Raw genomic sequence first — 18,401 nt, 5'->3', positions numbered from 1 at the left:
GTGAACAGTGCTTTAAATGTCAGAAATCTACGTTGTTCAAGAAGTGTGATTACAAATAATTGAAGTATGACAGGATAATAAATACACTCGGGCATTTTGTCCACTAAAAGCTCTAATGGTGGAAAGATATTCAAATCACAAAGAAATAATCTAAATTCATCGCTTTCCCAGAAAGGGGTCAACTAGTTTAGTTCACAAAGAAACAGTTGGCAGGACTTCAAATACCAAGCATTGAGGAACATTTGTTTCTCCCCACACAATAACACATTTGACAAATTTTATGCACCCAGACTTCTGTTCACGTTGAATGTAAATGTGCGTTGGTAATGTTTTGCCACAACTGATCATCAGAATTTTCAAAGCAATTGATAGGAACAGTGGCTTAGAAGTCAGACCAATCTTTGATCTTCAGGAATCGTGGCATCATTACAAATAATTGAATGGAGAGAAGATAATAAATAAACTGGGGCTCATTATTTCTCCAACATCAACTCCAATAGTTAAAACATTCAAATCACAAAGAAGCAATCCAAACTCATCGCTTACCCCAGAAAGGTTCAACTAGTTTTAGTTCATAAAGAAACTGTTAGCAGGACCTTAAACAGTAGCAAACATCGAGAAGACCTTTTTGAACACAATAACACAATCTTGTTTCTCTAGCAGGCATATGCTCTTGATGTCTGAAGAAGGGTTTCGGCCCGAAACGTCGCCTATTTCCTTCGCTCCATAGATGCTGCTGCACCCGCTGAGTTTCTCCAGCAATTTTGTGTACCTTTGCTCTTGATTACATTTGCCTTTATGCTTTTACGGATATTTAAATGATTTTGAATAGTGCATTAATGTGTGAAATAGAAGCAAAAAAAAGAAACAGCCAAATCGTGTGACAATTTCAGCTGAACAAGAGTAGGATATAGAAACATAGATATTAGGTGCAGGAGTAGGCCATTCGGCCCTTCGAGCCTGCACCGCCATTCAATATGATCATGGCTGATCATCCAACTCAGTATCCCGTACCTGCCTTCTCTCCATACCCCCTGATCCCCTTAGCCACAAGGGCCACATCTAACTCCCTCTTAAATATAGCCAATGACTGGCCTCAACTACCCTCTGTGGCAGAGAGTTCCAGAGATTCACCACTCTCTGTGTGAAAAAAGTTCTTCTCATCTCGGTTTTAAAGGATTTCTCCCTTATCCTTAAGCTGTGACCCCTTGTCCTGGACTTCCCCAACATCGGGAACAATCTTCCTGCATCTAGCCTGTCCAACCCCTTAAGAATTTTGTAAGTTTCTATAAGATCCCCTCTCAATCTCCTAAATTCTAGAGGGTATAAACCAAATCTATCCAGTCTTTCTTCATAAGACAGTCCTGACATCCCAGGAAGCAGTCTGGTGAACCGTCTCTGCACTCCCTCTATGGCAATAATGTCCTTCCTCAGATTTGGAGACCAAAACTGTACGCCATACTCCAGGTGTGGTCTCCCCAAGACCCTGTATAACTGCAGTAGAACCTCCCTGCTCCTATACTCAAATCCTTTTGCAATGAAAGCTAACATACCATTCGCTTTCTTTACTGCCTGCTGCACCTGCATGCCTACCTTCAATGACTGGTGTACCATGACACCCAGGTCTCGCTGCATCTCCCCCTTTCCCAATCGGCCACCGTTTAGATAATAATATCTAGGACTCAGGTAACTACATGAACACGATGCAAAGTGCCAGAGTAACTCAGCGGCTCAGCAGCATCCATGGTCAACATGGATAGAAATATAGAAAATAGATGCAGGAGTAGGCCATTCGGCCCATCGAGTCGGCACCGCCATTCAATGTGATCATGGCTGATCATCCAGAATCAGTACTCCGTTCCTGCTCTCTCCCCATATCCCTTAATTCCGTTAGCCATAAGAGCTAAACCTAACTTTCTCTTGAATACATCCAGTGAAATGGCCTCCACTGCCTTCTGTGGCAGAGAATTCCACAGATTCACAACTCTCTGGGTGAAAAGGTTTTTCCTCATCTACGTCCCAAATGGCCTACCCTTTATTCTTAAACTGTGACCCCGGGTTCTGGACTCCCCTAATATTGGGAAATGCCATTAGTTTCTATGTAATTATGGAGAGGGTCAGAACTGGACCTAGGGTTGTGATTTTTGATTGGAGAAAGGCTAACTTTAATGAGATGCGAGATGATTTAAAAGGAGAGAACTGGGACATTTTGTTTTATGGGAAAGATGTAGAAGAGAAATGGAGGACATTTAAAGGGGAAATTTTAAGAGTAAAGAATCTTTATGTTCCTGTTCGGTTGAAAGGAAACAGTAAAAATTGGAAAGAGCCCTGATTTTCAAGGGAAATTGGACATCTTGTTCGGAAAAAGAGGGAGATCTACAATAATTATAGGCAGCATGAAGTAAATGAGGTGCTTGAGGAGTATAAGGAATGTAAAAAGAATCTTAAGAAAGAAATTAGAAAAGCTAAAAGAAGACACGAGGTTGCTTTGGCAAGTAAGGTGAAAGTAAATCCAAAGGGTTTCTACCGCTATATTAATAGCAAAAGGATAACGAGGGATAACATTGGTCCATTGGAGAGACAGAGTGGACAGCTATCTGCAGAGCCAAAAGAGATGGGGGAGATATTGAAGAATTTTTTTTCTTCGGTATTCACCAAGGAGAAGGATATTGAATTATGTGAGGTAAGGGAAACTAGTAGAGTAGCTATGGATACTATGAGTTTCAAAGTAAAAGAAGTACTGACACTTTTGAAAAATTTAAAAGTGGATAAGTCTCCAGGTCCTGACAGGATATTCCCTAGGACATTGAGGGAAGTTAGTGTAGAAATAGCCGGGGCTATGACAGAAATATTTCAAATGTCATTAGAAACGTGAATAGTCCCCGAGGATTGGCGTACTGCGCATGTTGTTCCATTGTTTAAAAAGGGTTCTAAGAGTAAACCTAGCAATTAAAGACCTGTTAGTTTGACTTCAGTGGTGGGAAAATTAATGGAAAAGATACTTAGAGATAATATATATAAGCATCTAGATAAACAGGGTCTGATTAGGAACAGTCAACATTGATTTGTGCCTGGAAGGTCATGTTTGACTAATCTTCTTGAATTTTTTGAAGCGGTTACTAGGGAAATTGACGAGGGTAAAGCAGTGGATGTTGTCTATATGGACTTTAGTAAGGCCTTTGACAAGGTTCCTCATGGAAGGTTGGTTAAGAAGGTTCAACTGTTGGGTATAAATGCAGGAGTAGCAAGATGGATTCAACAGTGGTGGAATGGGAGAAGCCAGAGGGTAATGGTGGATGGCTGTTTGTCGGGTTGGAGGCAGGTGACTAGTGGGGTGCCTCAGGGATCTGTGTTGGGTCCTTTGTTTTTTGTCATGTACATCAATGATCTGGATGAAGGTGTGGTAAATTGGATTAGTAAGTATGCAGATGATACCAAGATAGGGGGTGTTGTGGATAATGAAGAGGATTTCCAAAGTCTACAGAGTGATTTAGGCCATTTGGAAGAATGGGCTGAAAGATGGCAGATGGAGTTTAATACTGATAAATGTGAGGTGCCACACCTTGGCAGGACAAATCAAAATAGGACGTACATGGTAAATGGTAGGGAATTGAAGAATGCAGTTAAACAGAGGGATCTGGGAATAACCGTGCATAGTTCCTTGAAGGTGGAATCTCATATAGACAGGGTGGTAAAGAAAGCTTTTGGTTTGCTAGCCTTTATAAATCAGAGCATTGAGTAGTGAAGCTGGGATGTAATGTTACAATTGTACAAGGCATTGGTGAGACCAAATCTGGAGTATGGTGTACAATTTTGGTCGCCCAATTATAGGAAGGATGTCAACAAAATAGAGAGAGTACAGAGGAGATTTACTAGAATGTTGCCTGGGTTTCAACAACTAAGTTACAGAGAAAGGTTGAATAAGTTAGGTCTTTATCGTCTGGAGCGCAGAAGGTTAAGGGGGGGGACTTGATAGAGGTCTTTAAAATGATGAGAGGGATAGACAGAGTTGATGTGGACAAGCTTTTCCCTTTGAGAATAGGGAAGATTCAAACAAGAGGACATGACTTCAGAATTAAGGGACAGACGTTTAGGGGTAACATGAGGGGGAACTTCTTTACTCAGAGAGTGGTAGCGGTGTGGAATGAGCTTCCAGTGGAAGTGGTGGAGGCAAGTTCGTTGGTATCATAAAAATAAATTGGATAGGCATACGGATGAGAAGGGAATGGAGGGTTCTGGTATGAGTGGGGCTAAGGGAAAATAATTGTTCGGCACGGACTTGTAGGGCCGAGATGGCCTGTTTCCGTGCTGTAATTGTTATATGGTTATATGGGAACAATTTCCTGATTCAGTCTGAAGGATGGTCTCGACCCGAAACATCACCTACAGTATCCATGTTCTCCAGAGATGCTGCCTGACCTGCTGAATTGCGCTGGCACTCTCCTCTTCTTTGTAAACCAGCATCTGCAGTTCCTTGTTGTTATAGACAGACAACAGGATACCTCCTTAACCAACCAGGCGGATTAAATGATGTTGAAAACAATGTTGAAATACCGAGAATTGAAGTCAAATTAGGTTCAGAGTAAGAAAAAAGAAAAAAGGGAAATAAAGACCAAATTAAGGAAACAATGTCTAAAATGTTTCAAACATTAAGTTTAACATGTCTTTAATGTTTAATAATGCCCCATATAAACACAGCAGTCACGAAGCATTTTATTGGCAAGATGATTTTAGCTTTTGGCAAATATATAGCAATTTGACATATTCATTTAAAATTGTACATCTGGCAACTACCAACACCCTGCATATATAGAACACAGATGCATCATTAAACTATTATTCCCAGTCAACAATCTGTCCCATCATCACACGGTCATTACACAATGAAATGCTTTACATCTACATATATAATTGTATTGAGAAAAAAACTTATGCCTTTGGCTCCTCTCCATAATTGCCCAGAACGAGCATTCCAGACATATTTTGACAAAGATGTTGCCTTTTTTGAGAATTCTTAGAAATACAAAAGAGAGCTTGTTGTTTACGTACATTCTTAACAAATCATCGCTGTAGGATAAACACTCTGCTGCCTGGCCAGTTGCCAGATGATGCAGATCACATATCCAACACACAATGATTAAAATGAGACACTGTATTACGAGCTAACATCTTCAACAAAACTTTGATGCGAAAGGGCATTTGCTGAGAAAGAAAACAACCCATAATTAAGTGGTGCAGCGGTTGCTGCCTGACAGCGCTTGCAGTGCCAGAGACCCAGGTTCGATCCCGACTACGGGTGCTGTCTGTATGGAGTTTGTATGTTCTCTGAGATCTTCGGTTTTCTCCTACACTCCAAAGATGTACTTGTTTGTCAGTTAATTGGCTTAGTATAAATGTAAATGGTACCCAGTGTGTATAGGATAGTGTTAATGTGTGGGGTTCGCTAGTCATTGCGGAATCGGTGGGCCGAAGGGCCTGTTTCTGCGCTGTATCTCTGGAACTAAAACATTGTTTGATTTTACGGAGACATCTTGCAACATTTAATGCTGATGCTCAGAATTCCATCTTCCAACAATTGTAGTTGAACTTCGACGGTCTGCTTCCCCATTGTTTGGAGATCGCTGTGCGGAGTTTGCAACCTCGTTGGATTCCACCAGGTGCTCCTGTTTCTTCCAACCTCCCAAAGATGTGCAGGTTAATTGGTCTCTAAATTGCCCACAGGTGAACAGGGAGTGGACATGAAGGGGGATAACATAGAACTAGCATTAATGGGTGATGGTTAGCATGGACTCACTGGGCTGAAGGGCCTATATCCATGCTGTATCTTTTGGTTAAAACTGCACCTTAAATTGCACCCAAATACCTTATTAACTATTTAAGTTTTTTTTAAATGATTTTAATACAATTCTAGTGATTCAGATTTGCATAAACAAGGCCTAATTCATATAATATACACACACACACACACACACAATTTTAAACACATTTGGACGGGTACATGGGTTGGAAAGATTTAGAGGGTAGAGACAAGATGCTGGAGTAACTCAGCGGGACAGGCAGCATCTCTGGAGAGAAGGAATGGGCGACGTTTCAGGTTGAGACCCTTCTTCAGACTGATGTCAGGGGAGAGGGCGGGACAAAGATAGAGTGTAGTTGGACTAGACAGTAAGACTAGTGGGAGAACTGGGAAGTGAATAGGGGATGAAGAGAGAGGGAAAGCAAGGGCTATTTGAAGTTAGAGAAGTCAATGTTCATACCGTTGGGGTGTAAACTGCCCAAGTGAAATGTAAGGTGCTGTTCCTCCAATTTGCGCTGGGCCTCACACTGACAATGGAGGAGGCCCAGGACAGAAAGGTCAGATTGGGAATAGGAGGGGGAGTTGAAGTGCTGAGCCACTGGGAGATCAGGTAGGTTAAGACAGAGCGGAGGTGTGCAGCGAAATGATCGCCAAGCCTGTGCTTGGTCTCGCCGATGTAGGGAAGTTGACACCTGGAACAGCGGATACAGTAGATGAGGTTTAGAGTGATATGGGCTAAACGCGAGCAGGTGGAACTAGTGTAGATGGGGCATCTTGGTTGGCATGGGCAGGATGGGCCAAAGGGCCAGTGTTGTGCTGTATGGTTGTGACCAATGGTACTGGGTGTGGCCACACAACAAAAGAACATTTATTTGAGTTCATGAGGTTCCTATTTGGGGGCTGAGATTTTTATTCAGTATTTCTAATTTTTCTTTAATTTTTCCTAGTTCTCCAAATTGTTTTCTTCCCCCTCCCCCCCAAATATTTAAATATTAGTTCAGTTTAGAGATACGCTATGGAAACAGGCCCCTTGGGCCCACCGAGTCCACACCGACCAGTGGTCACCCCATACACTAACACTATCCTACACACTAGGGACAATTTACAATTTTCACCAAAGCCGATTAACCTACAAACATACACATCTTTGGGACGTTCAAGGAAACCGGAGCTTCCAGATAAAACCCACGCAGACACAGGGAGAGCGCACAAACTCCAGACAGACAGTTATCGGTGGTCAGGTTCGAACCTGGGCCTCTGACGCTGTAAGGCAGTGACTCTACCACTGCCTGCCTTCATTTAAAAATCTTCATTTAAAATCAAGAGCCAAAGATGGTTTAAAAAAAATCGACCAAAATGAATCCGACAAGGAGCGGCTGACAGCGGCGTTTTCATTGAAGCTGTAACTACTCATTGTAACAACTAGGAGGCAAGTGTGATGAGGCCCCATCCAGAGTGACAGAGGGAGCAGCGTTCAGCACACCCAGCTACACGTTACTGAAATAAAGATCCATACTTGCTGACTGTTACAGCAGTGCTGGTGGGACACTCGTAGCAGGCAGGCAGGCAGGCAGGCATGTCTCGCCCGTGGTCTCGACCCTTACGTCACCTATCCCTTCGCTCCATAGACACTGCCTCACCCGCTGAGTGTCCCCAGCATTTTTGTCTACCTTCGATTTTTCCAGCATCTGCAGTTCCTTCTTAAACATTGGAATTTTCAAAGCCACTCATGGGATGCGAGTTCCTCCGTCACTTTGTGTTTTGCTCAAGATTCAGGCACCTGCAGTTCCTTACATGTCTACTTTGCAAAGTAACTGATTTTATGAACCCCTTAACACGCCAAAGTTAAACGCGGATTCTACAATATTTATACTCTCAGCGCCCTCTACAGGTACAAGAGTCACCCGGTTAAAACCAGTCACCGTTTCCACCACAAATTAACATTGCCTCTCCCTCGAACAAGGAATCTTGTTCAAAACACATTCTATCAATTAGCAGTTTTTAATTTGACTGCATTTAAACAAAGTAATCTTAACTACGTAACCAATAGTTACATGTACTCAATGATTAAGCCAGTAAGGGAAGGCCCTCTCTATGCTATTTCTGTTCAAAGATTTTGCACTAATTCCAATCTTTCAAAATAACGTTAAATGAGTAATAATCTTAAGAAGCCAAGGTCCAGAAAGACAATAACAAAATAATTAGATTGGTGTCAAATATCTAGCTGTTTCACAAGTATCCCTTTTGACAACCAACTCCTGTCTGAAGGGTCTGAAGAAGGGTTTCGGCCCGAAACGTCGCCTATTTCCTTCGCTCCATAGATGCTGCTGCACCCGCTGAGTTTCTCCAGCAATTTTGTGTACCTTCGATTTTCCAGCATCTGCAGTTCCTTCTTGAACTCCTGTACCCAGCCTACTATCGATATATGTGTTGGAAGGAACTGCAGATGCTGGTTTAAATCGAAGATAGACACAAAATGTTGGAGTAACTCAGCAGGACAGGCAGCATCTCTGGAGAGAAGGAATGGGTGATGTTTTGGGTCAAGACCCTACGTCAGTCTTCTTCACCCATTCCTTCTCTCCAGAGGTGCTGCCTATCCCGCTGAGTTACTCCAGCATTTTGTGTCTACCTTCCACCCATCACTAGTCTGACGAAGGGTCTCAGCCTGAAACGTCACCTATCCCTTTTCGCCAGAGATGCTGTCTGACCCACTGAGCTACTCCAGCTCCACCTATCACTAACCAGGCTTTTTCCTGCCCCCACCTCTTTTCCAGCTTTCCCTCTCCTCCATTAACATGAAGAAGAGTCTCAACTGGAAACACCATCTGTCCACTGCTTCCACAGAGGCTGCCTGACCCACCAAGTTCCTCCAACACTGTTTTTCTGCCCAAACGTCACAGTTGCTATGACAAAACAAGAATGCCACAACAGACAAATCTGAGTGATCGGAAGTCAATGCGTTTGAGAAAAATTACAATACTATAGATCACCTGCACATTTACGGGACTTTGCAAAAATAAAGTCACGTAAACTCAATGCAAAGGAATGAAACAATGAATCCCAGCCAAGCAGATCTTAAATCAGTGAAGTCTACTGATGGATTCTCCAAAAGAGAAACAGCTGCATGTTTGAATGTGCATGTATTTGACATGCCTTTCGTTGTCCAAGGCAGGTGGTTTCACTGGTGCCCGATCCTGGTGCCCGATCCAAAATAAAATTCAAACTCCCTCTGTCAGCAGAGACATCACATTATGAACTACATGAAAGAAGATTTCAGCACCGTGTCACTATATATTCGACAAATCTATTCAGATATTTCTCCGCACCGTTTTGAACCGGCTTTTGCACAACTTTCCAAATACTAAAGAACATGTCCAGATTCACGCAAACTATATTCTATCTGCAAAATTCAACCAGAAGAATCTACTAAAATGAATGCAAAGTGGAGGCCAGAACTGAAACAGATTATTTATGATATCCTGAAACCGGGGCATCACTGAAATCAAAGCACAAATAAAAGAAACGGCATCACCTTTCAAAGAGAATAGGGGTGTTAATATTGTGAAGATGAGCCTGGCTATACGTGTACAATCTCCAATAAGCAGTAATCTATCAGTGAAGCAAGGTGGAGTCTCACCTGTCAGCCATTTGGGGAATGACATAATGCCCATTTTTGTGATCTGTGGAAAAAGGAGAACAAAAACATCAATGTTGTAATGACAAGCCACCGACATCAAAAAACTATGTGTAGGAAGGAACTGCGGACGTTGGTTTAAACTGAAGATGGACACAAAATGCTGGAGTAACTCAGCAGGACAGGCAGCATCTCTAGAGAAAAGGAATAGGTGACGTTTCGGGTTGAGACAAATATCATTGTACCTTAATTAGTACATTTGACAATAACCTTTGAACTTTCTCCCATCTTCCTCAGAGTGAAGAAGGGTCTCGACCCGAAACGTCACCTGTTCCTTTTCTCCAGAGATGTTGCCTGACCTGCTGAGTTACTCCAGCTTTTTGTGTCTATCTTAAAAAAAAAAAAACCCTACTTGGCCCTTGAGCAAACAATCCTAGGTGGTTCGAGGTTGTCCCCAGCTATTGCAACATTCTGGTGATGAAACTAGATGCCTTGTACACGAACTGCAGTAACATTTAAAATGTGAGATTTATTTATAGATATTGTACGATCATCGTCAACCTTGGCTCTGATTAGCTTGGAAATACTTGCAGAGGGAAACACACAGCTGTGCTGACTGGTGCTTGGAATAGCAGTATTTTGCACGATTGGAGAGGATTTTTGGTGACCTGGTTACTTTGTCTTTTATCTAGTTGCCATATTCATAGCACATACAGAAATAGACCAGAGCTTTGGAGAAATTACTGACCTGGTCTCCGTCCACAAAGGTAAAACGCCAGCCTGTCTGTAAGTTCATATTGACACTCCACCAGTCTGTCGGCAAGCTCATGGTGATTTGCTTGTCTGCATGGAGTTTTGAAACAGAGAGAAAATATCATCACAATTAGCCACAGGGAGACGAGAGCAAGAACTCAGCATCTTCTGAGATCATGGGCCCATTATACATCAATTGTACCAGACCCAAGTTGTAATTGTTACCAAACAGCAATTTATTGCACTTGGGATACTAGCTGTATCACAACGAAGAATTCATCATTTTAATAAAATTTAGAAAATGCCATAAATCCCAAAGCTACAAAATGCTTGAAATAGTCAGATATTGACTGAAAGATTCCAAACACAAGCTTGAGTTTGCTGGTGCTGCCTGGCCGTTCATCCATCTCATCGCCTGGACCATGCTAGGATAAGGATCTGAAATTAAAGTAATCTTTTGTAGTGTGGAGTGTTGAAGAGGCTTTGACACGGTGGCAGAATTGCAGCTTCTGTTTTTCTGCTCCCCTGATTTTAAACTAATGGGCATCTCTATCCTCAGAGCTAGATTGTGGAAACAGGCCCTTCAGTCCAACATGCCCACACCCACTAACATGCCTCATTTACACTCGTCCCATCTGTCTGCATTTGACCCATGTCCCTCTAAACCTGTCCTATCCATGTCCCGCGTTTTATTTAAAAGCTCAAAGAGGAACTTGCTATATTTTATAAATCAAAAATGACACTGATCCAGGCAGAAGTAATGAACAATAAAACATTCATGGTATTAAAACTAGTTCCTAGAGGCCCTGAATCTTCAGAATCTTTACAATTGACTTAACAAGAGTATCATTCTGGAAGATTCGAAGACATTCAATAGATGGCGGGAATGTTATATGTTGATAGAATGGAGAGGCTGGGCTTGTACACCCTGGAATTTAGGATGAGAGGAGATCTTATTGAAACATATAAGATTATTAAGGATTTGGACACGCTAGAGGCAGGAAACATGTTCCCGATGTGGGAAAGTCCAGAACCAGGGGCCACAGTTTAAGAATAAGGGGTAAGCCATTTAGAATGGAGATGATAAAAAACTTTTTCACACAGAGTTGTGAATCAGTGGAATTCTCTGCATCAGAAGGCAGTGGAAGCCAATTCTCTGGAGGCTTTCAAGAGAGAGTTAGATAGAGCTCTTAAAAATAACGGAGTCAAGGGGATATGGGGAGAAGGCAGGAACGGGGTACTGATTGTGGAAGATCAGCCATGATCATATTGAATGGCGGTGCTGGCTTGAAGGGCCGAATGGCCTACTCCTGCACCTATTGTCTATTGAATCCAAAAATAAAACCGAGTCCGTTGGCTCTGACTTGCTGCCAGTGCCTCTTTCTCCCGGCCCTGCCCATGTCCGAGAACTGTTGCCGTGAAAATCAGCGTTGTTCCAAGGGGAATGGTGTATACATGGTATGAACAGAGGACTTTTAAACACAGAAGGTAGATAAAAATGCTGGAGAAACTCAGCGGGTGAGGCAGCATCTCGACCCGAAACATCAACTTTTCCTTTGCTCCATAGAAGCTGCCTCACCCGCTGAGTTTCTCCAGCATTTTTACCTACCTTTGATTTTTCCAGCATCTGCAGTTCCTTCTTAAACTTTTAAACACAGAATCATTTTCAGATTGCACAGGACTATGACTTCAGATGTGTTTTAATTTCTGACAAGACTAATCTTGTCGTAGAAAATCAGTGTGCTCTTCCCCAAAATGCCGAGGGCAAAACTTTGTGGAATTTGAACATCATTTCATAAGAATAACCCACATCAATCTTTCATAATAATGCTTTTTGACTGAACTATTTCCATAGCAAAAGCACTAAAGCAAATCTAATAAAATATACATAACAGTACAATCCTTAACAGAAATGAAAGCAGTGGCCAACAGCAGCACTGTTAGACCTTACCCACAGTTTTTAATGCAGCTCCAATTAACAGTAATTCCTCCCTCGCTGTTATACATCTTGTTTCCTTTATCCCTAAACAGTCTGAAGAAGGGTCTCGAACAGAGACGCCACCCATTCCTTCTCTCCAGAGATCCCGCTGAGTTACTCCTACTTTTTAGGTAGACAAAAGTGCTGAAAAAAGGGTTTCAGCCCCGAAACGTTGCCTATCTCCTTCGCTCCATAGATGCTGCTGCACCTGCAGAGTTTCTCCAGCACTTTTGTCTACATTCGATTTTCCAGCATCTGCAGTTCTTTCTTAAATACCCCAGCTTTTTGTGTCTATTTACAGTAATTCTAGACCTAGCACAGCCAGCGTGGGTGTGCAGAGGATGTTTCAAGCAGTGGAAGAGTCTGGGGCACAGCCTCCGAACTAAAGGATGTACCTTGAGAATGGAGATGAGGAGGAATTTCTTTAGCCAGAGGGTGGTGAACCTGTGGAATTCATTGCCACAGACGGCGGAGGAGGAAAAGTCATTGGGTAGTTTTAAAATGTAGAATGACAGATTCTTGATCAGTACAGGCGTGAAAGGATGATGGGGATCGACAATAGGTGCCGGGGTCGGCCATTCCACCCTTCGTGCCAGCGATGTGATCATGGTTGATCATCCATGATCGAATGGAGGAACAGACTTGATGGACCGAATGGCCTAATTCTGCACCGATGTCTTATGATCGTAATCATACCGTGTGGAAACAGGCCCATCGGCCCAACTTGCCCACACCGACCAACATGTCCCATCTACACTAGTCCCACATGCCTGCATTTGGGCCATATCCTTCCAAACCTGTCCTATGCGTGTACGTTTCTGAAATGTTGTGATAGCACCTACCTGGTTCCTTACAGTCACCACCCTTTGTAAACGGGTAGCTTTATAAAGAGGTCAGGTTAGAACCTGCCTCACCTTAAACCAATGTCTTCTAGTTCTCGATTCTCTAATCTGGTGAAGCAACAGTGTTCTGGCAGCAAGTTGAGAGTGACACGTGCGTAATGATGGAGGATGTCGGCTCCTCTATCCACTCACCTGGCATAATCTATTGGCGTTCTGCCGTTGACATCGGGTGCTCCTGGGTCTGCACCATAGACGACCAGTAGCTCAGCCTGGTGTATCTGGCCAGCTTTGGCAGCAACGTGCAGAGGAGTGGTACCTTTCTCCTAATGAACAGAGGGATCAAATCTAGTTAATAAATCAGACAAGCACTCTAGCTGATTCTACAATTGCTCCATTTTTAACGCTGTAGGATTATTACGTGGCTTTTACAACTCAAATGGTTATCACTCCATTGTGTAGCGCAGCGGGTAGTGCTGCTTCCTCACGGCACCAGAGACCTGGGACCGATCCCGATCTCAGGTGCTGTCTGTGCAGAGTTTGCACGTTTCCCCCGTGACTGCGTAGGTTCCCACCGGGTGCTCCAGTATCCTCTCACTTAATTTGTGGAAGGACATTCTTGCTATTGAGGGAGTGCAGCGTAGGTTTACAAGGTTGATTTCCGGGATGGAGCGACTGTCATATGCTGAGAGAATGGAGCGGCTAGGCTTGTACACTCTGGAGTTTATAAGGATGAGAGGTTATCTCATTGAAACATATAAGATTGTTAGGGGTTTGGACACACTAGAGGCAGGAAACATGTTCCCAATGTTGGGGGAGTCCAGAACCAGGGGCCACAGTGTAAGAATAAGGGGTAAGCCATTTAGAATGGAGATGAGGATACACTTTTTCTCACAGAGAGTGGTGAGTCTATGGAAGTCGGCCCGAAACGTTGCCTATTTCCTTCGCTCCATAGATGCTGCTGCACCCGCTGAGTTTCTCCAGCACTTTTGTCTACCTTCGATTTTCCAGCAACTGCAGTTCTTTCTTAAACACAGAATGCTACAAACTAGGAAGCAAAATGTACTTTACCGGATGAAAGAAATTGGCCTGCGCTCCGAGTGACAGTAGCCTGATACACGTCTCCAAGTTCCCTGTACGTACACTGGAGTGCAATTGCTGGTACAGGACAAAAGGTACAAACATTAGTGATGATAATATCATTCATTGGCATTGTACAGATACTCAAGGAGAACCACAGGATAAATATTATTGCCTTATTATATTATGGTATATATCTGTAATTTGATTTATATACTCTGATCCATAAATACTGGAACAAATCTTCCAAGTTTGTGTAAATGAATGCAAGAAAACTTTACCTTCCTCTTCTAGTATCGTAACTCGTGTTTTATTGCTTAAAAACACTTTCAATTTCCGGTGTAAAGTCATTACTTATAAATACAGTTTCTGGCATCACTGATCCAGTCTTATTATTGAGCCTCTTCAAACATTGTATTCTTTTTTAGATTTCCAGTAATGTTTGGTTTCAATAGCCATATAACCATATAACAATTACAGCACGGAAACAGGTCATCTCGACCCTTCTAGTCCGTGCCGAACACATAATCTCCCCTAGTCCCATATACCTGCGCTCAGACCATAACCCTCCATTCCCTTCCCATCCATATAACTATCCAATTTATTTTTAATAAATGCATCAAATTTCCAGCACTGATATTTAAAAAACTACAGTGCCCTCCATAATGGTTGGGTCAAAGACCCATCATTTATTTATTTGCCTCTGTACTCCACAATTTTGACTGCTGTAATTTCCACACGGTGAAATCAAAAAGTATACAAAAATGCCTTTATCAAAATCTGACAAAGTGCACTTTAACCACATGTGATATTTTCTATTACAAATCTCAAATTGTGGTGTATCGTTTAGGTGAAGTCTGCTGAATGATTTTACCAGATTGGGTGCACAAAGAAAACAAAGACTTTCACCCTACCTGGGTATATGCAACAATAAAGTATAACGACAGAAGTTAAATGAAAAAGGCAAAAATGCATTTGGAGGACAAAATGTGCTGGAGTAACGGAGCATCTCCGGAGAACATGGATACATGATGTTTTGGAGGTAGACAAAAATTCTGGAGAAACTCAGCGGGTGCAGCAGCATCTATGGAGCGAAGGAAATAGGCAACGTTTCGGGCCGAAACCCTTCTTCAGACTGATGGGGGGTGGCGGGGAGAAGAAAGAAAAAAGGAGGAGGAGCCCGAGGGCTGAGGAAGGGGAGGAGACAGCAAGGGCTAACAAAATTTGTAGAATTCAATGTTCATGCCCGCAGGATGCAGGCTCCCCAAGCGGAATACGAGGTGCTGTTCCTCCAATTCCCGGTGTTGCTCGCTCTGGCTATGGAGGAGACCCAGGACAGAGAGGTCGGATGGGGAATGGGAAGGGGAGTTGAAGTGCTGAGCTCACTCAGTGAGACCAAGCAGAGGCTGGGCGATTGCTTCACCGAACACCTCCGCTCGGTCCGCAATAACCTACCTGACCTCCCGGTGGCTCAGCACTTCAACTCCCCCTCCCATTCCCCATCTGACCTCTCTGTCCTGGGTCTCCTCCATGGCCAGAGCGAGCAACACCGGAAATTGGAGGAACAGCACCTCATATTCCGCTTGGTGGAGTCTGCATCCTGCGGGCATGAACATTGAATTCTCCCAATTTTGTTAGCCCTTGCTGTCTCCTCCCCTTCCTCTGCCCTCGGGCTCCTCCTCCTCCTTTTTCCTTTCTTCTCCCCGCCACCCCCCATCAGTCTGAAGAAGGTTTTTGGCCCAAACGTTGCCTATTTCCTTCGCTCCATAGATGCTGCTGCACCCGCTGAGTTTCTCCAGCATTTTTGTCTACCTTCGATTTTCCAGCATCTGCAGTTCCTTCTTAAACACATGATGTTTTGGCTTTGGACCCTTCTTCATACTGGGATGCATTTACATCAATGTAAAACAATGCACATGTTCTAATGAGATTAATTGGCCCAAGGCCTGAAGGGTCCGGAGCTGAAACATTGTCTGTCCATTCCCTTCACACATGCTCTATAACCCGCAGAGCTCCTCCACTCTGTTTTGCTCAAGATTCCTGCATCTGCAGATCCTTGCATCTCTCGGTTAACTGGGCAACTATTTGAAGTCCAGTGTAAATCCTTTGCATGAAATGAACGTATTTTCCCCGAGCTTCACAAATTGGTCTCAAGATATTCTAATTACAGTGTAACGATATTTTAATGAGAAGTGCAGCATTCAACAAAGAATACTGCCATGATTAGTCTCTGGAAAATGACATTGCAATTCCCCACAGTGCACTCCAGGGCATAATAAAGCCAGCAATATTCACGCTTGCAACCTTCCGTGTTGGAAAGCTCTTTTAGATTCCTGAAGATTAAATTGAAGTAAATAAGGAGATAAATGCAAATGTCAGAAAATGTTGTTTGCGTTTCTGCAGGATGAGCTGGCACCTATGAAATACGACTCTAATAACTTCAGGGAGATGAGCCGGCATAGCTTGAAGCGTTTGATCAACATGCACCCGGCCTCATTTACACAAACTTAGAAGCAAAACCAAATGATTTGCTGTTTGCTTACTTATCTTCTAAATTGCTATTCCCAAAAAATTAATTTATGATGTTAATAACACTCAAAATTCCCACCCAGGGGATTATTCTTGATTGCCTTTTTAAAAAAAAAGTAAATATTAAGTTAATTGCAGAGACAAGAGACTGAAGATACTGGAACCGTGAGCAAAGAAACACAATAAGCTGGTGGAACTCAGCAGGTCAGGCAGCATCTGTGGAGAGAAGGGAGTCTGAAGAAGGGTCCCAACCTAAAGCAGTGCCTGTTCATTCACTGCCCGACCCACCGAGTTCCTCCAGCCTTTTTAGGTACAAATCAATTCCAGTTTCTTGGAATCAAATCAATCTCTTGATTAGTTTGGGCATCAGGGGTTATGGGGAAAAGGCAGGAGAATGGGGTTAGGCGGGAATGATAGGTAAGCCATGATCGAATGGTGGAGTAGACTTGATGGGCCGAATGACCAAATTCTGCTTCTATCGCTTATGAAGTCAGGCACTGCAGATCAATTCAAGTAGGGAATTGCTTAACATTTTGTTTCCTCATCATTTTGCTGCTAATATTCAATGTACCACCTGTGATATTGTCACCTGGCCAATTCAAGCTGAACTGTAGCGTCAGTAAGGCCAGGATTCAGTGCCAAGTGCCTTAACATTTGCTTTAAAAAGTCCAATTCCTGGAAGTATTCAACAAAATGGACTCATTTGTAAAGCGGAAGAAATCACCCGCTGGTATAGGGGCCATTGGTTTAGCTTCACTTATAAAACAGCGGAAAAACTGGTCAAACGTGCTTTTTAATATGTCTTCGGCAGTGTGATAACAAGATACCGACACAACACTCATATTAGGCGCTGGTTACTTGGAAACATCGGTGACATATACAACTCTAGTCATGAGAGTTCAATAGCCATATGTACCGACGGCTGATCATTACAATTCTTTCTTGCTGCAGCATAAAAACACAATAACATCGATAATAAATAATAATCAAGATCACAATAAATTAATAATGGTAATATTAATAACCGTCTGCAGTAAGATGCTGCAGATGTTCTACCAATCGGTGGTGGTCAGTGCCATCTTCTACGCTGCGTGTGCTGGGGCTGCAGGGCCAAGGCTGCGGACACCAATAGGATCAACAAACTCATCAGGAAGGCCGGCTCCGTCCTGGGGGTGGAGTTGGTTGGATTCACGGGAGGTTGGTCTTGGAGGGGACGATGCTCTGCAAACTGTGGAGCATCCTGGACAATACAGCTCACCCCCTCCATGTCACACTGGTCAACCTGAGGAGCACCTTCAGCAACAGACTGGTTTAAAATGATGGAGTAACTCAATGGGTCAGGCAGCATTTGTGGAGAACAGGGGTAGGTGCAATGTCTGAATGTCTGAAGAAGGGCATCGAACTGAAACGTCACTCCAGAGATGCTGCCTGACCCGCTGAGTTACTCCAGCACTCTGTGTCTATCTCAGGTCATAAGTGATGGGTGCAGAATTGGGCCATTCGGCCTATCAAGTCTACTCCGCCATTCAATCCTGGCTGATCTATCTCTCCCTCCTAACCCCATTCTCCTGCCTTCTCCCCATAACCCCTGATAAAGTAGAGAACAGAAATGTCATATACATGCCACTCACAAAGGTTTGCAGCTCATGTATAAAAATGCAGAGATTTGTAAAGAACTTAGTGAATTTTCCAAATATAAAAAAACATTTTGTGCAGAAAAGGCATATGTAACATTTCGGGTTGAGAACTTTCTTCAGAAGTTCAAGAAGGGTTTCGTGCCGAAAATGTCAC

At 43.1% G+C, this 18,401-nt stretch overlaps 1 protein-coding gene across 7 annotated transcripts in view; it reads right to left on the bottom strand.

Moving 5' to 3' along the window:
* The window catches only part of git1 (G protein-coupled receptor kinase interacting ArfGAP 1), a 145,254-nt gene that overhangs the window by 51,751 nt on the left and 75,102 nt on the right, over window positions 1–18,401 (bottom strand). For all 7 annotated transcript variants that reach the window (XR_008725744.1, XM_055658167.1, XM_055658172.1 and 4 more), the window contains exons 5-8: window positions 14,073–14,159; window positions 13,197–13,327; window positions 10,180–10,274; window positions 9,435–9,477 (exon numbers count right to left, since the gene is read on the bottom strand). Coding sequence is in view for 6 of the 7 variants with exons in the window: in XM_055658167.1 (XP_055514142.1) it covers window positions 9,435–9,477; window positions 10,180–10,274; window positions 13,197–13,327; window positions 14,073–14,159 (356 nt within the window). In the remaining variant the exon portion in view is untranslated. The remainder of the gene's footprint in view (window positions 1–9,434; window positions 9,478–10,179; window positions 10,275–13,196; window positions 13,328–14,072; window positions 14,160–18,401) is intronic.

The sequence above is a fragment of the Leucoraja erinacea genome, chromosome 28 (assembly GCF_028641065.1).
Source record: "Leucoraja erinacea ecotype New England chromosome 28, Leri_hhj_1, whole genome shotgun sequence".
Classification (NCBI taxonomy): Eukaryota; Metazoa; Chordata; class Chondrichthyes; order Rajiformes; family Rajidae; genus Leucoraja; species Leucoraja erinaceus.
The sequence above is the reverse complement of the archived record's forward strand: the minus strand, read 5'-3'. Positions and strand labels throughout refer to the sequence as shown.